Source organism: Theropithecus gelada, chromosome 15, assembly GCF_003255815.1.
Source record: "Theropithecus gelada isolate Dixy chromosome 15, Tgel_1.0, whole genome shotgun sequence".
Lineage (NCBI taxonomy): Eukaryota > Metazoa > Chordata > Mammalia > Primates > Cercopithecidae > Theropithecus > Theropithecus gelada.
In genome coordinates, this window is record NC_037683.1 from 54,437,734 (window position 1) to 54,459,378 (window position 21,645).

The 21,645-nt window shown below is 41.1% G+C and overlaps 1 protein-coding gene across 1 annotated transcript in view; it reads left to right on the forward strand.

The window, feature by feature from the left end:
- Window positions 1-21,645, forward strand: part of MOB3B (MOB kinase activator 3B) — a 205,668-nt gene that overhangs the window by 60,653 nt on the left and 123,370 nt on the right. Inside the window, exon 2 of the mRNA XM_025360545.1 lies at window positions 13,592-14,207. Within this exon, the coding sequence (XP_025216330.1) occupies window positions 13,790-14,207 (418 nt within the window). The 5' untranslated portion in view covers window positions 13,592-13,789. The remainder of the gene's footprint in view (window positions 1-13,591; window positions 14,208-21,645) is intronic.

Below are 21,645 nucleotides of genomic sequence, written 5' to 3' on the forward strand. Positions count from 1 at the left end.
AAGACATCGAGGCTGGGCCTTCTCTGAGGGAGAGTAACCTTCTCTCCCTTATCTGAGTAGACAGAAAGTTTTTCAGTTCCCTGGAGAAAGCTCCTGGTAATCATGTTCCCAGACAGTAGCCACATACAGGGGCATGGGATTGTTAGGCCTAAAGCTCACTGTCAATTGTGGGGGATTCGGAAGCACTTCACAGATGACGGGGGACTCTGTTCTGAGCATTCTCTCTCTCTGTGTCTGCTGCTGAACAGTAACTGAACAAATGCGCGCAATGACTAGGTTTTCTTTCTTAGCTGAGAAATATCTTGAGAAGGCTATGCGTTTCTGGTGTGTAGACATAGACTTTCTGCAGATGAGTAAGTTATGTCTTAAACAGAGTTCTTGTTGAACTAATGTCACAAAGCGTCTCTGCTAACAAAAACAGCTAACTTTGCATAGCTAAGCCACTCTGCCCAACTTAACAGTGTTAGTTCTCCAATAGAGTCCTAATAAACAAGTCACACCACTCTTCCCTCTGTGGCTTCAAAGAAGTTGGTAATAACAATACAACAACAAAAACAAAAATCAACTTTGTTTCTTATGGAAACCAGACTGTTAACCTATGGGCCTGCTAACTCTAAATTCTGGATTTACCCACCCTTTCCCATGTAGCACTGGAGAGAGCAGGCTAACTCCATTCATAAGGACAGAAAGTTGGGGAAGCAGCAGGTAGCACACTCCTTGGGAGCAGGCACTTCACAGGAGGAAAACAAGGTCAGGCTAAGCCAGCTGAGCATGTGCAGTTTGCCAATTAAGTGAATCCATCCCTCCACTTGCCCTGGGGTGATGTTAGTAAAGGGACAGAGAGAGGATAGTAGGATTCGTAGGGAAAATTCTTCCTCATCCAAACCACGAGTGGGGAAATGGTGCTTCCCTGAGGTGCCTCAAGATTTTATACTTTTTGAGGGTCAGGTGCTTAGGTCTTGTGGGGAAGAAGTCAAAGAAAGACCACATTATGGTTGGGACCCCTATTGATCATGACACCACCTGAAACCTGATCATAGGAGAAATCCAGATTAATAAATTTAACACTTGACGTTGACCTATCTTTACTTATATTATCTCAGTTATCCCCAGAACACACTGTGATATTAGTATTAGCACCCTAACAACAAAGAAAGAAATTAAAGCACAAAGAGAAAGCATTTAGCCCACAAGGGTAACTGGTCAAGGAGCAGAGCCTGGACTCAAATCTGCATCTTTCTGGCTCTAAAGATAGATCTCTTTTCAGTCTTTGAGGAGGACACATGGTTTGCAATTACATGTCTGACTCAATTTCATTTCCAACTTTTTTTTTAACTTGTTATTGGCATGTTTGGGAGAATAGAGTGGATAGAATCATTAATTATTTGTCTCAATTTTATCTCAGGGTTACCTGCTTTGTGTACCTGTTTTTCATTTAGAAAAATGAAAAACCACCCAGATAGATGGTTGTCTGTTCTCTCTTGAGAGTTTCTAGAAATGCAGCCTTAATCCTTCCAGCAGGATCTCTAGATTCTGATAACAGGAATGATACGGTTTGGCTATGTCCCCACCCAAATCTCAACTTGAATTTTATCTCCCCAAATTCCCACGTGTTATGGGAGGGACCCAGGGGGAGATAATTGAATCATGGCGGCCGGTTTTTCCCGTGCTATTCTTGTGATAGTGAATAAGTCTCATGAGATCTGATGGATTTATCAGGGGTTTCTGCTTTTGCTTCCTCCTCATTTTCTCTTGCTGCCGCTATGTAAGAAGCGCCTTCTGCCTCCCACTATGATTCTGAGGCCTCCCCAACCATGTGGAACTGTAAGTCCAATTAAACTCCTTTTTCTTCCCAGTTTCGGGTATGTTTTTATCAGCAGCATGAAAATGGACAAATATAATAAATTGGTACCAGTAGAGTGGGGGGCATTGCTGAAAAGATACCCGAAAATGTGGAAGTGACTTTGGAACTGGGTAACAGGCAGAGGTTGGAACAGTTTGGAGGGTTCAGAAGACAGGAAAATGTGGGAAAGTTTGGAACCTCCCAAAGACTTGTTGAATGACTTTGACAAAAATGCTGATAGTGATATGAACAATAAGGTCCAGGCTGAGGTGGTCTCAGATGGAATGAGGAACTTGTTGGGAACTGGAGCAAAGGTGACTCTTGTTATATTTTATCAAAGAGACTGGTGGCCCTAGAGATTTGTGGAACTTTGAACTTGAGAGAGATGATTTAGGGTACCTGGCAGAAGAAATTTCTAAGCAGCAAAGTTTTCAAAAGGTGACTTGGGTGCTGTTAAAAGCATTCTGTTTTAAAAGGGAAATAGAGCATAAAAGTTCAGAAAATTTGCAGCCTTATGATGCAGTAGAAAAGAAAAGCCCATTTTTTAAGGAGAAATTCAAGCCAGCTGCATAAGGAGCAAGGAGCCTAATGTTAATCCCCAAGACCATTAGATACACAGTTTAATCACAAAAAGTTACTGAGTTCCTGTTTCTCCTGGGTCCTGTGTTAGGTACTAGGGATGCAATGAAGTCTAGAATGATAGGGAAAATGTCTCCAGGCCATGTCAGAGACCTTCATGGTAGCCCATCCCATCACAGGCCCAGAGGCCCAGCAGGAAAAAGTGGTTTTGTGGGCCAATCCCAGGATCCCCATGCTGTATGCAGCCTAGGATCTTGGTGCCCTATGTCCCAGCCATTCCAGCTGTGGCTGAAAGGGCCAAGGTAGAGCTCAGGCTGTGGCTTCAGAAGGTGGAAGCCCCAGGCCTTGGCAGTTTCCACGTGGTGTTGAACCTGTGGGTACACAGAAGTCAAGAATTGAGGTTTGGAAACCTCCTCCTAGATTTCAGAAGATGTGTGGAAATGCCTGGATACTCAGGCAAAAGTTTGCTGCAGGGGTAGGGCCCTCATGGAGAACCTCTGCTTGGGCAATGCAGAAGGGAAATGTGGGGTTGGAGCCCCCACACAGACTCCCTGCTGGGGCACTGCCTAGTGGAGCTGTGAGAAGAGGACCATCATCTTCCAGATCTCAGAATGGTAGATCCACTGACAGCTTGCACTATGCGCCTGGAAAAGCCACAGACACTCAATGCTAGCCCGTGAAAGTAGCCAGGAGGGAGGCTGTACCCTGCAAAGCTACAGGGGTGGAGCTGCCCAAGATAATGGGAACCCACCTCTTGCATCAGCGTGACCTGGATGTCAGACCTGGAGTCAAAGGAGGTCATTTTGGAGCTTTAAAATTTGACTGCCCTCCAGCACTTTGGGAGGCCGAGGCGGGCAGATCACGAGGTCAGATCGAGTCCATCCTGACTACCATGGTGAAACCCTGTTTCTACTAAAAATACAAAAAAAAATTAGCCAGGCATGGTGGCGGGCACCTGTAGTCCCAGCTACTCGGGAGGCTGAGTCAGGAGAATGGCTTCAACCCAGGAGGCGAAGGTTGCAGTGAGCCGAGATCGTGCCACTGCACTCCAGCCTGGGCGACAGAGCAAGACTCCATCTCAAAAAATAAAAATAAAATAAAATAAAATTTGACTACCCTGCTGGATTTCGGACTTGCATGGGCCCTGTAACCCCTTTGTTTTGGCCAATTTCTCCCATTTGGAACAGCTGTATTTATCCAATACCTGTACCCACATTGTGTCTAAGAATTAACTAGCTTGATGTTGACTTTGCAGGCTTATAGGCGGAAGGGACTTGCCTTGTCTCAGATGAGACTTTGGACTATGGACTTTTGGGTTAATGCTGAAATGAGTTAAGACTTTGGGTGACTGTTGGGAAGGCATGATTGGTTTTGAAATGTGAGGACATGAGATTTGGAGGTCCAGGGGCAGAATGATATGGTTTGGCTGTGTCCACACCCAAATCCCAACTTGAATTATATCTCCCAGAATTCTCACATGCTGTGGCAGGGACCCAGTGGGAGATAACTGAATCATGGGGCCAGTCTTTCCCATCGTATTCTCGTGATAATGAATAAGTCTCACGAGATCTGATGGGTTTATCAGGGGTTTCTTTTTTTGCTTCTCCCTCATTTTTCTCTTGCTGCTGCCATGTAAGAAGTGTCTTCCACTTCCCGCCATGATTCTGAGGCCTCCCCAGCCATGTGGAACTGTAAGTTCAATTAAACCTCTTTTTGTTTCCAGTTTCAGATATGTCTTTATCAGCAGCATGAAAATGAACTAATATAAAAAATAACTTTTTAAAAAGTTTAGAAAGTCATTTCTGTTATCAGAATACAGAGGTTGTAACTGGACTATAACCAGGAATGTAATGTGTTAAATGTAGAGCATTTATATGTTATTCTGAAAAGTGTTTGAGGGATTAGTGGGAGGGCACGGTGGATATAATTTTGAAATAATTTTCAAAATTATGAAGTAAGCCATATTGCATTAGATTTATTATATGCAAAAAATACTCCCAGCACTTTGGGAGGCCAATTCGCCGGACTTGGTGGCGGGTGCCTGTAGTCCCAGCTACTCGGGAGGCTGAGGCAGGAGAATGGCGTGAACCCAGGAGGCAGAGCTTGCAGTGAGCTGAGATTGCGCCACTGTACTCCAGCCTGGGTGACAGAGCGAGACTCTGTCTCAAAAAACAAAAAAATACTGGAACTCCCTCAAAATATTAGGGTAAGAGTGTTATAAATGTTGGGGAATATTGTTAACTCATTATCAAATCACTGAGGTTAATATTATTTCTTTTTGCCTGAGAATTAGAAGTCCACCCAAATTAAGCAAGAATGAAACATTTCATTTCTTTTTTTCCTGCTGTGCAGGGCCTCCATTGCCACCGTGCCCCCCACCCCTACCACCTCCTGCCTATTTCTTATTCATAAACACACATTTGCATTGAACTGAATCATTTTCTATTTCTCACATCATTTCTTGATGTTAAGTCAAAAGTTATAGTTTCTTTTATCAGTCACTATGTCAATAACCATATAATTGTTTTCCATTTGTGAAGTGCGCTCACTGGCATTATATCTTTTAATTTTCACAGTAACCTTACAATAAAGGTAAGCACCATTATCCTTATTATTTTTTTCATTTTTTCTTTTTTTTTTTTTTGTTTTTGTTTTTGTTTGAAACAGAGTCTCACTCTGTTGCCCAGGCTGGAGCACGGTGGTGCAATCATGGCTCACTGCACTCTTGACTTCTCCAAGCTCAGGTGATCCTCCCGCCTCAGCCTTCCAAGTAGCTGGGACTACAGGCGTGTCCCGCTGGGCTAATTTGTGTATTTTTTGTAGAGATGAGTTTTGCCATGTTGCCCAGGCTGATCTCGAACTCCTGGGCTCCAGCAATTAGCCTGGCTCAGCTTCCCAAAGTGTTAGGATTACAGACGTGAGTCGCTGTGCCCAGCACCGTCATCTTTAAAGAAGACAAAATTGATATTCATAAAAAGTGTCTGTTCAAAGACATAGCCAGCTAAAGTCATTGTCAGGATTTGAATCCAGGTCTTTTGAAACTAGACCACAAAGTTTCCAGAAATAGATCTCTTCTGGAGTGGCACATGACAGTGTACATAGGGCTAGGTCTCTGTTTCTCCCATTTCCTCCCTGACCCCCTTAGGTGTATCCCAGAACTTCCTCTATTTTTTTTTTCTTTAACTACCCAACTGTCTAAATAGGCAATTTTAAGTAGGTGGTAAGAGATTTGCAGTCAGCTTGGCTACTTACTGGTTCTGTGATCAGGATACAGCTTCAATCTCACTCTCTCAGTTTCCTTAAGTGTAAATTAGGGATAATAATAATGCCTATTCATAAGGTTGTGAAAACTAAAATAAACAGGAAGTCTTTAATAAATGCCATTGTTAATATTATATAATTAGATTTTAGGCATCCTAAGATAGATTCTAGGTGACTGGTCTCTCTAGAATCTGACTCTCTAGTAAAACTTGCATCATAATGTGATTCAAATGATGAACATGATGATAGCAGCAACCACTACATTCAGTACATGCTAATGCTAAATGTTTTACATAAACTGTTTGAATTCTTGCAGCAACCCTACAAAAGCTGTGTGCTGTTAGCCACTGGGCTTTAGTGTCTCTAAATCTTGCCTGCTTTTGGTGTTAATTTTATCTATCCCCTGTCAAACTTAAACTTATAATCTTTTGAAAATTGGAACTGTATTTTCTAATTTCCAGTCTTCTAGCCCATTTTGTGTTCTCCGCCTTCCTGCAAAGATCTTTTGCAGTGGTTCTAGATGTCATACAAAAGTTCTCATGGTGCTAGGGCTAAAAATTTTTCAGACTTTGAGACTCAAATTCACTTAGTGGCTGAGAGTAAACAAGTCTGTTGACAGTTACAGGATCCAACTTCCTTGAAATAGAACCTTTTTCCTTTAAAGTAAGATTTTTCCAAGAAAGGATTGACATACCCTGTTTCAAAGAAAAAGAAAGGGTAATTGGCAGTAACCTTTATCCCAGTATCCATTGAAGGTTCAGAGTGATACCATATCAGCTGATATATACCCATGCTTTAAAAAGTAAAAGTACTTATCTCAGTATCCATTGAAGGTTCAGAGTGACATCATATCAGCTGATATACACCTATGCTTTAAAAAGTAAAAATACTTAACATTTTTGACCTGCCTTAATTTTTTGTTTCAGCTATAATTTAAGCTTTATCTGTAGTTCTCGCCACATTCCCCATTCTTCTACCCTCACCTGACTTAGATATTGTTTTTTTCAAATCATATGTCTTTCTTTAAGCCACAAAAATGAATATTTTCTAGCTAGTCTAAATATCTAGAAATAATATACCAAGTCTCTCACTGATTTGGAGAAGTTTCTCTTTCTTTTTAAAAAATCAGTGTAATCAGTAGGATGTCATTATAAGATTTATAATCTTTATAAGATTAAATGGGTCAATTGAGCTTTTATCCTGTAATAATTTTATTTTACTATTTATTTTTAAAACTGCAGTAAGATTGGATCAACCCTGCCCAAGGTTTGACCAAAGAGTCTTCATCTTTGTCATTGTTGGGAATCCAAGCTTGTTGGTACCGGTGTCCAGAAGAAACATTATTCTCTTTATTTCATAAAACATTTTTTAAAATTCTGTCTTTTCTTCCATGGACCGTCAGTAGGTAGTGTTTCAAACCATACCAAACAAATCCGACTCTTTTCTTTTACTCTTTCCATTCTTTCTCACCACTAACTTTCCTCTTCTGAATGATGGTGAATCATTATAGCTTTTTGCTGAAAACACCTGTGCATTGATCTATTGTAGCTGTTGCTGCTGCTGCAGTATATAAGGTTGCAGGTAATGCTTTCATTTTTGGAATTTTAACTTGTACATTTGATACTAGAATGTCTGCACTGATGACCAAAAGAATGAGCCTATGAAACAGCAAGAATGCAATTCAAATGACCATTGAAGAGCTAGAAGATTAGGAGGAGTAATAGTCCTGTGACAGACTTCTGTCGGGTTACACCTATTTGTACTGACTTCGTTTGTGTTCAGAAATAACATGAGCATTCTAAGCTCTGAAACCATGCATATCTTTGAAAATTAAAATGAGGCAGCAATGTTTCTCCTAACTAATGTAACAAAATGCAGTGATATGACTGCTCAAAGTTGAGGAGTTGAATTCATTGGGGAAAAAAATAGAAAAGCTCTTCTCAGGCAGGAATCTCTTCCATTCTGGGGTTATCTTGTGGGCAAAGATGGCACCTCCTAAGTAGGCAGGGGTAAACAGTGCATAAGGGTTGATGGAATTTCATCTTAGGCACATCTTTTATTGGAGCCTAGAAAGCTCAGATGATGTTCATTTTATGATACACACATACATACGCCCCTCTAAAATAAAAACCCAATCTACTTTAATTCAATATTTGGGAAGTAGAGGACGATTCCAAGGACTATTCCAGCTATAAAGAGAACAATATAGTGGGAAAAATGAGAAATCAGACTAGTCTTTCTTTGATTCCGAAGAGGTGGAATTTCAGATAACACAGAGGAATGGAGCAGCTCATTTGAAAGAAAAGTTGGGCTGAAGTCTTGTCCTTTCAGGAGGCAGACATGTTACTTCAGGGTAGCCCAGCAGCCTCAGTGAGTTGGCAGTGAGCTTACAGATTGACATAGAGTCCCCAAATAACTGAAGACAGGAGATCCACTTTGGCTCCTCTTTTGTGGTTTCACTGTGATATAAAATGTTCATCATTCACTGTCGTTTACTCATTCATTCAGCAAGCATTCAGTTAAGTCAGCTCTGTGCCGGGCAATGAAGATGACACTAAACTTCCTTCATGTGGGGTGTTTCTGGGGCATTTCTCTTATGGCCTTCCTATAGGAAATGAATCATCCTGCCAGCTGATCCTGCCAAAAGGAGTCCTCCACCCCACAGATAAGATATTGAACTGCTTTTCCTGCAACTGGTGTCACCTTCGGTCCCTCTCCTTTCCTAACCCCCTCACCCTTCTGTACCACCAAGGTCTCTTAGAGGTGGGCCTGGCTAGAGAAGATGGATCTCTCAGGAGTGACTGGGAGAGTTGTTTCATTTCTTCCTATCCCTGGAAAGGACTCTGATTTCTCAACTAATGAGGCAAAAGACATCAATAGGAAAAGAAAAATTAGAACTTTCCTTGCCAGTGTTGCTTAGCTACCTTGTCAACATTCCCTTGCAGCCCAGCCGAATTCTCTCTGTATGTTTTTATAGTACACATGTTTTATTGTTGTAATTGATCTATTAGGCAGAAAATATGCAGAGCACATGGAACTTCTGTCAATTTTGTGCTATTTATTTAGATTTCTGTTTTTCTCTTTCCAAAGACCTCACCCTTTATTGTCCTTTTTCACTCCTGATCTGAGTAATACTCTGAAGGAATCACATCAGTATGCATGTTGGTGCATTGAACTTTATAGTATTAAAAGCAAAAGTCAATAACTAACCTCAAAACTACATACCAAATTGTGAGTTCTTCATAGACAGGGACCACATTTTTATGAACTCTGTGTCCTTAGTGCCTAGCCCTGTGTCTGACACATGAAAAGCTTATAGTAAATGTTTATTGATCAAATGAACCATTGACTTCAAATATTTATTAAGAACCAGCATTGTCATGGGTGCAGTTCATAATATAGAATTTACTTTCAGTTTCTACCTAGAGTGCAAACTTTATGACTTTTTTTTTTTTCTGGAGTCTGAAACAGGACAGAAAATAACCACTGTGTTGTTGCTAGTGCTACAGTTTATTCAGTCAAAGAAGCCTTTCTGCATGGGGCTGCAATAGCAGCAGCTGCCCTCCACCTGGCATTTACGAAAAGGTATTCACTGGAGACCTCCTAGGTGCTGGGTGCTGGGCTATACAAGTCAGTCCAGAACAAAAGACCTGGTGGTTGTCACCATCTGTCAAGGCGATTGTATTCAAAACAGTATCTCTCTTTTTTTTTTCCTCAAACACACCCACACTCAACTGAAGACTGTTTATGAAACAATCTGTCGACAAAACAATAAATGGAAGTTTGTTTATTCATTCCTTTACTGAGCCAGCCAGGCAGCCCTCCAACCCAGCACTTCTCAGATCATATACTTTTGAGATTTTGTTAAAATGCACACTTAGATCTACCAGGTTTGGGGTGAAGCCTAAGCATCTACATTTTTAACAGGCTCCCTTAGTTAGATCAGGCCTTGATGCTTTGAGTGCCATCCGTGGACCAGTAGATTCAGCACCACGTGGGAGATTGTTAGACCAGTCTAATCAGAACCTGCATTTTAATAAGCTCCCCAAGTTCACATTGGCTGAGCACTGCTCTGTTCAATTAGCCCACAGCATAAATTATAGGCAGGGGTCCCAAGGGAGCTTTGGGCTGGGAAAGTAAGTCTAGGTGCATTTACAGTTCCCTTTTTAATTTCAAAACTCTTGGGTTCCTGTGCCAATATGGCATCTGACACTCAGGAAAAGACACAGATGGGTGCCTCTTTGTTCAGTTATTCAGCGGCATGGTAAATCTTGTTATTATCCATCCTGGATTGCCATTATCTTTAAACATGGGGGGCCTACCTGATCAACCTATTTCTTCTTAAGAAAACTTCATTTTAGATTCAAAAGTTTCACCCAAAGAGACATCCTCATGTCTGACCATGTCAGAATCATTTACAAATTTGGATCAAGCACTAGAACATCTGAGTTTCTGTTTCCTTGTCTGTAAAACGGAGATAATACCACCTGTTCTAGTTTCCTTTCTAGTCTTGTGAGGATCTTTGAAACATACATGTGCCAGAGCTTTGAAAACATAAAAATATCCATAAAACTTTAAAACTGCTTTAGTGAGAAACAAATCATTTATGTTTCAGTGCCAAACAGTTAAGGGTTTAACATTTAGCCTTACCATCCACCAACTTTGTGATTTCTGGCAAATTATTTTATCTAGTTGAACCTCAATTTTTTAAATATATAAAATGGTCATAAAAACTTCCACCATACAAGGTGTGGTGAGGATTAGAAATGTTAACAATATACATAAAGGATCTGGTGCATAGTAGGATTTCATAAATGGTGGTCAATATGCAGCATTAAGGGACTTGGATGAGAAAGAATCCTCCAAAGATGCCTTCTTTCTCAGGTAGGCCTGTTAAGTTGTGGCAAAAAAAGAGAGTGACTTTAAAGCTATTTGAAGTTTTGGATCAGTGTCCTTCCAGTTCAAGAGACTGTTATCAGGTCAAAGCAGGAGGATTGCCTGAGGACAGGAGTTCAAGACCAGCCTAGGCAACAAAGTGAGACCCTGCCTGTACAAAATACAAGATAAAATACTTAGCCTGGCATTGTGGCATGTGCCTACAGTCCCAGCTATTCAGGAGCTTAGGCAACAGTGCAGTGGCATGGTCATGGCTCACTGCAGACTCGACCTCCCAGGTTCCAGGGATCTTCCTGTCTCAAAAAAAAAAAAAAAAAAAAAGACATATCTTCATATTGGTTCTGTGAGTATCTTTGGAAGAAAAATTCCCAAATTTCCAACAGCGTTTTAATATTTATTTAAATATTTGCAAGTGCTAGTCCATGCGAGGCTTTATGATGAGGAGGATTTGCTGTGATTGTTTGGTGTTATTCGCATGCTCCCATCAGAGGTATCAGAGGGGCTTGTTGATGGCATCCACAAGAGCCTGGCACAGGTACGGAGGAAGGTTTCCACAATGTTTTCCATGCAGGTAGACACTCCTGGCTGAGAGAAAACAGAAGGATTAGTGGCACCAAGGGTATGTGTGGCGGTGAAAGGAAGTTGCTCTGAGGACTGTGGGCATTGATGGTACCTTCATTATCAGAAAAACAGAAGAGCAAGTTTTATTTGTTCAAGACTTGAGGGGGCAACTGTTCAGTGGTTACCATTTTACTGTCAGCAATTAAGCATTTGAGACATAGAAGGATTATTGTCTATTTTTTAAAAAACAAGTCCTCACCATCCATTCTCTGTGTTTCCAACCTCTAGCTCATTCTTTTATTTTGGAAATTTCCTTCTAAAATCCTCAGGTTTCTTAAGCCTGTTTTCAGGCAAGCTAAGCCTTTAGGAAGGTATTCTTCAGGAACAGAGATCACTCCATTCTTTCCCTAGACTTTGCAGAGTTTATGTGTTGATATCCTTATAGGTCCTATTCCAGGGTACCCAGAAGTGTGATTTCACAGACTCTCTCAGGCAGAAAATTTCATGTGACCTGCTTTTCCACATGGATCTCTTTGGTGGGGGGTGGGTCAATGGTCAATGTCCTGTGAATAGGAAAAAAATACCACCTTGCGGATATGGCATTTCAGTGAAAACCTATTAGGAAGAGGGTGGGATTAAAAGGGAGGAAGTGAGCAGGCACAGAGCCAGAGGCCTTGGGACTAGGGGTGGGAGGCAGGGCATTTGGCTGCCTCGCTAGCAATTCTGAGCCAAGAGCAGAGTTCATAAGGGGGAATCAGGATGTCTTAGGTATAGTGGCCTCAATAATTTAAGGTTGAAAGTATCATCAAGCCCTGTTTGAGTGTGGAATGGCAGAACCCCTTACAGGCAGGGAGAAAGCACTTAGTGGGATCGTGCTCCAAGCCCATTTTAACACATTCCGTGTTGGGCTCTTCTGAATCTGGCCACAGCTGTTGGCTCATTTTGTTGGGGCTTGACCTGTGAGTGGATCAGTTATCTCCTCTCTTTTTCAAGGCCACAGAACATAGCCTTCACCTCCAACCAATCTATACAGCAGTCTTTGGGGAATATGTGGATAGAAGCTCTGGGTAAAACAAGTTTGTAAATCAGTAGGAAAGACAAGTTGAAGTCCATTACTTTTTGGAATATATGGCCATGTAGAGAAAGCATTTGCTAGGAGTCAACAAACTAAATTTCAATCTAACAGCACGCCCCCCTAGCTATGGGATCTTGTTAGGCAAGTAATTGTATCTCTTGGAGACCCAGGAAGAATGATACCCACTATAAATCTATTAGATTTTTGTGAGGATCAACAAGTTAGTGGTGAAGAGAGCATTGAAGATGTCAGAGCTGTGCCATCCAGTGTGGTAGCTGTGAGCGCTTGTTCAAGTTTAAATTCATTAAAATTAAATAAAATATAGAATTCTGTTCCTTAGTCACATTAGCCACATTTCAAATGCTCAATAGCCACATGTGTCTAGTGGGTACCGTATTGGACACCATAGATATAGAACATTTGCATTGTCATGGAAACAGAAAGCTCTATTGGACAGTTCTGCCTCAAAGTGCTGTCTAAGGTGTGAGATGAAGGGTATAAAGGATGGCACATTGGAAGGTGACAAATACTGGCATAGTTAGGAATGTTTGGCAAGAAACAGAACCAACTCAAGTCAGCTGAAATAAAATAAGGGCTTTGACTAATTCAGGAAAAGTGAATGGATCGCAAAAGGCATGAAGCACAGCTAGGCTTCAAAAGGAATTGGAACCAGTTTCTAGAAGATTATCAGGATTAGTTCTTCTCACTGTCTCTTTTTCTCTTGTCTTCCTCTCCCTGTGTTCGCTTAGGCTCTTGTCTCTGTTTCTCTGTGTATCGGCAGCCACTTTCTCCACCTCCTTCTTTTTCTCCTCTTCCTCCGTGCCTCTGTAGAGCAGCTTTCTCAACTGCACTACACACAGTCCGAACAAGATTCTACCAGTTTTCACCACTTCTCACCCAATGCCACATCACTAATGCCCAACCTAGACTGAGTCCTTTTTCCAAATTCCTAGGAGAGACATTCTTATTAGCCTCTTCCATCATCTGTATCTAGAAGGATGGGGGAAGTGTCCCCATGCCTACTTAATAGGGGCTGTTGGGGGGTGGGGCTCTAAAAACTAGCACATGTGGGATAGGATCAGGCCATTGATCAACATGTTCATCCTTAACACCTTGGAAAGGTCCACTAAGCCTATGATCACACAAAGAAGAGCCAGTAGAGATTTGACAAAGCCATGAACAAAACAAGTGTGATGCCTTTTCTTCTTTAGTTATTTGCATGGTTTGCATCAACAGTACAGAGTCACAGGGCAGTGGCTTAACCACCATGTCCATATACCTGGATCAAGAACGCAAGGTAGAAATCAGGTTGAAGGCTGTCATTTTTTAAAGGCAAACTGGGCACTCATGTGTTCCCTTTTCTCTTCTACCTTTAGGAAAGAACATGAGGTTCCCTTGGAAATCATTCAAGAGGAAGATGGAAGGGGCTGTTTAAAAGAGCTTAAAAGCTACAGGCTGTAAGACTGGGGCCTGAGTGCTGGCAGTGGAAAACCCTGTTGGGCTGTGATCTCTCCCTAAAAAGTTCCAGGTGCCTTTTTGCTTCCTGCAAAAGAAAGGAAGCGAAAGAGAAGACCATGTCCATAGCCCTGAAGCAGGTATTCAACAAGGACAAGACCTTCCGACCCAAGAGGAAATTTGAACCTGGCACACAGAGGTTTGAGCTGCACAAACGGGCTCAGGCATCCCTCAACTCGGGTGTGGACCTGAAGGCAGCTGTGCAGCTACCCAGTGGGGAGGACCAGAATGATTGGGTGGCGGTACATGTGGTGGACTTCTTCAATCGGATCAACCTCATCTATGGCACCATCTGTGAGTTCTGCACCGAGCGGACCTGCCCTGTGATGTCAGGGGGCCCCAAATATGAGTATCGGTGGCAGGATGACCTCAAGTATAAGAAGCCAACAGCGCTGCCAGCCCCCCAGTACATGAACCTTCTTATGGATTGGATTGAGGTTCAGATCAACAACGAGGAAATATTTCCAACATGTGTGGGTAAGTTCATTACCAGCACTCAGTTTTTTGTCACCCTCACAACCCTCACTATGAAAATTTGCAGACTGCCTTTGAATGCTAGGTAGCACCCATGCGTTAATTCCATCACTCACGTACCTGTAGTAAGTGATATATAAGAGCCTCGTTGAAATGAAAAAAAAAAAAAATTTATGGACCACTTACATTTATTTTGTGGACTCCAGTGGTACACATACCACATGCTGGGGAACACTGACTTGGTGAAATGTCAGATGTGATTGTGTTGGCTTTCTTAGGACTAGATGTCAGACTCAGTTATCTTGATAAGATTATTATTTTTTGGTTAATTAACCAAAGTTACATGGACTCTGATGTAGTTACTGGTATTTATAACTCAGGATTAAGAAATCCCAGTGTGAAAATTCATAGATTTGTTTGGGGATCAAACAAACTGGGGTTCAAATTCTGGGGAAAAAGAGATCCTGGAATTCTCCTCCCTCTTCTAATCCTAGGTTGTTAATTCCAGGCTGTGCTGTTTACTTTAACCCTTGCATAACTTCTGGATACACTTCGACACTTGAAATGCAATTTATTTTGTTTGCCTTGTGCTATGGGCTAAAACACTTCTAAAGTAAGGACCAGTCAGTCTTTTCTGTCTCTTACATGTCTTTATGATGCTGGTCATTAGATTTTTCCATGCACTTTCAGACTGAATTTAGAATTCAGTGTTTTATGCTGTAGGCTCAATAGGAATCCACAATCTCCTATTTGTGCTGTTGTAGCTCTAGTGCCTAGCATAATGCCCTGCAACTTTGTAGACACTCAGGAAATATTTGTAGAATGATTGAAAAAATACTTGTGCTATTGGAAAGTATGATTTAAAAGCCTGAGATGTTTGGAGTACAAAAAACACACTGTTGAAATCACCTCTAGATTGGGGTAGGATGTGTCCCCACATAGCATATAGAAAGTTGAGAAGGAGGTGTATGGAAGTAATTAAGTTTATACCAGAAAAAAAGTGTATAAATTGATTGATGCAGTATGTACATCTTGAAATATTCAGCACACAAACCAATTTGTCAGGATCCTGGTGTTGCTTTGACTTGTCCAGTTCCCTCATGCTTCTCTCTCTCCTACTCCTTCTTAACAGGAAGGAGGTACGTTGTATGGCAGGGCAAATACCCCAGTTCACAGCATAGGAGGAAGAAGGCAGGTTTCAAAAACTCCCCTGGGCATAATATTAAGCACCTCAGAGTAGTGGAAATTTCTTAGGTTCATGTCTTTTGCACTCTTCATTGACTGTCATAGGCTACTTTTGGAGCTGAAAGGATTTTTTCTTTTCCAAAAGCCTTACTAGCAACTGCCAATGCTCTGTGCTGAACATGTAATAGCAATAAAGATAAATAAATGTAGGCAAGGATACCTCCTCTTTGTCCTTTCCCTTGTGTCTGCACCTGTATGCTTTGAATTCTGCATACTCCTGTTCTCTCTGCAATTGTGGCTACCCCATAGAATTGCTGACCAGAAATCATAGTACAAAGCCATGGTGTGTTACTTGAGAGAGAGAAAGTTTCTGGCTGTCTGGCTGGAAAACAGGACATCATAGGTGGTTTTAGGCTTTGCTTGGAAGAAATTAATGGATGCCTCTATATCCCCCAGAGTAATTGACTTTGCTTTATTTTTCTAGACATTTTCTTAGTCATTCAGTGTGCTTAGGGAACATGCTTACCTGGTCAGAATCCTCTGTTTCAGCTCTACCCCAAATATCTTCCATTGCATACTTGTATTTTGAGAGATCTTAAAGATTTCTTTCCCCAAGGAAAAATAAGTTTGGGAAATGCTGAGTGAAATTGATTTCTTTACCATAGGACTTTTAATATGCCAATGTGCATTATGAATTTCCAAGAAAAGAGTAGTATGTGGTGGTTCCTAATTTGACACTGGTACCTTTTTTTTTAATTAATGAAAGACCATTAGTATCTTTTGGAAAATGTTAAGCTGTATATATTGCAGTTGTCAAACTTTTGTTTATATCAGAATTATTTGGGCCTTCCATTCAAAACGCAAATTCCTTGATCCTCTCTTCCCCCTTAACAACTAAATCAGAATCTCTTAGGTGAGACCTAAAAGCCTGCACTTTTTAAAAAAGAAAACTGTAGTCACCACATTGTATAATTTATCTCTTGAGTTTACGCTTTCTATCTAACTGAAGTTTTGTATTTTTTGACCAACATCTCCCCAACGCCCTCTCAATACCTCCAGCCTCTGGTAATCACCATTCTAACTCTCTACTTCTATGAGATCAACTTTTTTAAATTCCACATATAAGAGAAACTATTCAGTATTTGTTATTCTATGCCAGGCTTATTTCACTTAACATATGTTCTCCAGGTTCATTTATGTCACAAATGACAGGATTTACTTATTTTTTAAGGCTGAATAGTATTCCATTGTATATATATACCATATTTTCTTTATTCATTCATATACCTGTTAGTCATTTGTATGTCTTCTTTTGAGAAATATCTCAGATCCTTTGCCCATTTTTAAATTGAGTTATTTGTTTTCTTACATTTGAGTTATTTGAGTTCTTTATGAACCTGTACTTTTAATAAGCATCCTCTATTTATTGTAACCACTCAGAATTTTTCATTCCCCCAGAAATGGTCTGTTTCTTACAACTCTGGTTTTATTCATGTTTTTTTCTTCTTCCATAATCACTCACTTCTCTGTCTCGTGAATTCTCATGTATCCTTTGAGGTTCAGCTCAGATACCATGTCCTCTGTGAAGGCTTTCATCCATTAGAATGCTAGCTCTTTAAATTATGCAATATGTCTAATTCATCTGACTATCCCCCACTAAGTCTAGTCCTGGTAACTTTTAAGTTATTGGATGGATGGATGGATGGATGGATGGATGGATGGATGGATGGATGGAAAAATAATCTTTATAAAGGCCCAACACATGTATGATTCTGGTGATCAGAGCAAAGTTAAACAAATGTTTCTGAATCCTTTTTTTTTTAATTCCTGGATATTTCCTGCACCTTGCTTCCATAGGGTTCCATTTTCTCTGTTTAACTTTTCCAAGGTGAAATGTTAGGGTCAGTACACACCTTCACCATCCACCTTCACTATGAGGGTCTTCAACCTCCTGCTCACGTCTGTGATTTGCCCTCAGATGCTATTGTTGTGGTCTTTTGGAAGAACTTATTATTAGGAGCCACTTTCTCTGTTACACTCCATTTCCTCCTCTTTTTCCTCCCCCTGATTCCAGCCTACTTTTCTTCTTTTTGATCTTCGTGCTGTCATGAGTCATTATCATGGAAATAATCAAGATGTCTGTCAGGGTAAAGCAAAAGAAGAATTCTAAGCAAACAGGACCCTGGGTGAATGAGAAATAGAGAGTTCTGCTTAGAATTACAGCTTTGAATACTGGGCATATTTCTGTGTTTCTGCTTGGGAATTGGGAGGGGTTCAAACTTCATCTCCTCCCCACTGTGATCCAAGGAAATAGAACCGGAAAATACTGACAGATGTGAAAGCTTCATCCTTAGTTAGATATTAAAGGATATAAACAGCTGTTGATCTCTACCATTGAAACACTGAGGAAAGAAAGCTTTCATCTGTTCCTAGATTCAAGCTTAACTAGGCGACCCGTGCTATTTCAGAAGTCGAACTTTCTCAGATGGCAGAATACCAAACAGATGTGGATACCTTGTAAACCATAGTTTCCCTTACTCTCTCTTGAAACTTTCTGGCTTCTTTTGTTAAAAATCCAACAGATGTCCCTGTGAAAGCCCTTAAAACAGCAGTAACTTCTGAAGCAAGGGCCACCTCCTTTTCAATTATATTTCTTTAACCATTTTTAGAGATCACAGCCAAGACAGTAAAATAGAAAGCCATGACTTAAAAAATTATATTGCCTGACTAATTACAGTAATTTTTATGGTCCAGCCCCCAGCTTCCCTGTTTTTCTGTTTTATAATAGGATTTAATATTTTAGACCTGATAGAAAAAAGCCAGTAGCAAACTTAGAGGTCCTCCAACTCATGGATTTTTAAAAAGTCTTTGAAAAGAAGGAATAAGAACATGTATAAAACAATTACATGATGTCACTTACCTCTGGGGTTTTAGAATAAGTGGGTGTCAGGGCAGGAAAGAACAAGGAAAAAGCAAGGGAGGGAACTGAGGGAGGGAATTCACATCTATTGAGCCTCCTAAATACCAGGCTCTGTGCCTGCTACTGTTAATGTTTCTTAATTCTTACAACCCAGTAAAGTAAAAATGAAGTCAATATTCCATTTTACCAGTGAAGATGCTGACATTTAAACAAGCTGAAGGGCTTTCCCTAGGTTGTACAGCTAATACATGTTTAGGAGTCAGGGTTTGAGCTCATGAGTATCTGGCCAGAAATCTATGCCTTTGTCCTATGCTACCATTCATAGCATGTATTATTATTTCACAGATTCCCCTTCACACGATAAAAGCTTTTCAATGAATGGTTTTAGGAGGTTGTTTAGGATGGAGAAAATTTCATAAGACCTGTTTTGTTTTTGCTTTTTTGGCTAGAACTTCTAGATAAAGGATTCTTTTTCTGACTATTATTATTTTTTAATTATCACTAAAATGCCTGAGGGCTGTGTCCAGGTACCGTAAATATTCCTGTGTTCCATTCTAAGACTGGGCAGCAGATGACTTAGCCTCATGAAAACCCTCTGCTGGCCCATAACTCCCTGGTAATGCCATTTTTTATTAATTTATTCTTTCAATGAGTGTTTGCTGAGCACCTATTTTAGGTTCCAAGACAGAGCAAAGTAGGCAGAGCCTCTGTTCTCAAGCAGTTTACATAATGTCCAGAATGTCTATTTGCTCTAAATTGACTCTGTACATATTTCTAAAATGAGTAGTCTGTTCAGTGGTCAAGTGCATTATGGAAATAGTTGCATCCCTTTGGCAACATTTCCCATGGGACTACAGCTGAGTCTCATCCTCCCTCACATGCTGTGGCAAGGGATCTGAGAATATAAAAACGTGTCAACCATAGGGATAATCTTCTCAGACATGGGATGTTGGGGAGTTGAGTTTATGATTAACCTTTACATTTTAAGTTTTTTTTTTTTTTTTTAATTTTTGAGACAGAGTCTCGCTCTGTTGCCCAGGCCAGACTGCAATGGCACGATCTTGGCTCACTGCAACCTCCGCCTCCCAGGTTCAAGTGATTCTCCTGTCTCAGCCCGCTGAGTAGCTGGGCTTACAGGCACCTGCCATCATGCCCTGTTGATTTTTATATTTTTTTAGTAGAGATGGGGTTTCACCATCTTGGCCAGGCTGGTCTCGAACTCCTGACCTCAGGTGATCTGCCCGCCTTGACCTCCCAAAGTGCTGGGATTACAGACGTAAGCAACAGCTCCCAGCCAAGTTTTTATTTTCTATTGTATGTCTCTCACATGTTTTTTATTTTGATAGAAATATTTATAATGCTGCCTAGACAGAATAAGCATCAACAAAATATATTTACAGTATGGCGGCACTAGTACTGGACTTGTAGATAGACTTGGGTTTAATCAATTAGCTCTGTCACTTAGAAGCTGCTGTGTGACTTTACCTCTAAGTTTCCATTCATTTGTAAACTAAGGGTTGTAATTCTGACCTCCACAGGACTGTTGTAAGGATTAAACGAGGCAGTATGAATAAAAACACCCATCCCAGAGCCTGAGACATAAGATTTGCTGAAAAATACATGTTAGTTGTCTCTCTCTCAGTATACATTTCCTTTTAACTCTTGGAGACTATTAGACAATTTTTGAACCGTATCCTCAGGAAAATAAAATATGCTTTAAAAGACTCAACAAGATTTTTAAAAATCATCAGTTTTCATTGTTGAATCACTCTGTGATGAGGGTTATAAATACTTCAGGTTGACATCTCTCAGAGTCTTTGGAAAATTCCAGTATTTCTTTAGGCTCCCAGCTTCACAGATGAGCATCTAACTCTAGAGAGACATCTACTAGGAAGTGTCTTCTCACTTGATTTCCAGGAGACTGAATAGTAAACCTGCTCATGTCCAGTGTCAAACCAGCTAACCTCAGCAGAAGGTTACCCAGGAGAACTGGGGAGATAGCCTATTAGTCACATCTCCCCAGGAGAATTGGGGATATAGACTATTAGTCATAGCTGGGATAAGCTACTCATTAAAATAATGTTGGGCAAGGTTACCTAGATTTTTTTTTTTTCTGAGACGGAGTCTTGCTCTGTCGCCCAGGCTGGAGTGCAGTGGCCAGATCTCAGCTCACTGCAAGCTCCCCCTCCCGGGTTTTACGCCATTCTCCTGCCTCAGTCTCCTGAGTAGCTGGGACTACAGGCGCCCGCCACCTCGTCCGGCTAGTTTTTTGTATTTTTTAGTAGAGACGGGGTTTCACCGTGTTAGCCAGGATGGTCTCGATCTCCTGACCTCGTGATCCACCCGTCTCGGCCTCCCAAAGTGCTGGGATTACGGGCTTGAGCCACCGCGCCCGGCCGGTTACCAAGATTTGATCCTTCAAGAGGATGGGAAAAGTGTTTGCAGACTACTTACTGCAATAACGGAGCCCCCATAATACCCTAATGCACTGGCAAGTGTTTCCAAGGCTCTGGAAACACAATTCACCTGTGGGATCTAGTAAACTGGCTTCCTAAGAATTTACCACTTGAGAAGGCATACCAATAAAGCTGCCATTTTCTGAATGCTTGCTACCTTAAACACTTTATCTGCTGACATGTTTTGGCTGTGTCCCACCCCAAATCTCATCTTGAATTATAGCTCCCATAATTCCCACGCATTGTGGGAAGGACCCAGTGGGAGATAATTGAATCACAGGGCCAGTTTCCCCCATACTGTTCTCATGGGTAGTGAATAAGTCTCACAAGATCTGATGGTTTTACAAGGGAAACCCCTTTCTCTTGGTTCTCGTTTCCCTTGTCTGCTGCCATGGAAGATGTGCCTTTTGCTTTCCACCATGATTGTGAGGCCTCCCCAGCCTCCTCACCCCAGTGAGTCCATTAAACCTTTTTTTTCTTTATAAGTTACCCACTCTTGGGGATGTCTTTATCAACAAAATGAAAACAGACTAATACACCTGCATTATGTCATTTAATCTGTAAAATAACCCTGTAAGGCAGGTAGTATAATTTCCATTTCACAGGTGAGAAAACTAAGACTCAAAAGGATTAAGTAACTTGCCCAGGGTCACACAGGCAGAACTGAGTTTCAGACCCAAGGTGTCCCAACTCCAAAACCCATGCTCTCAATGACTCCAACATCTCATGTCTGTGGTGTTCTTACCCCAGAGTCAACATCACTCTTGGCTTGCCCTGCCTGTTGTAATACATGTTAAATCCTCTCTAAGGAATGCCTTGAGACAAAACCACCACAGGAGGGGACTTGAAAACAGCCAGGGCCCTGCACCTGATGCAAACT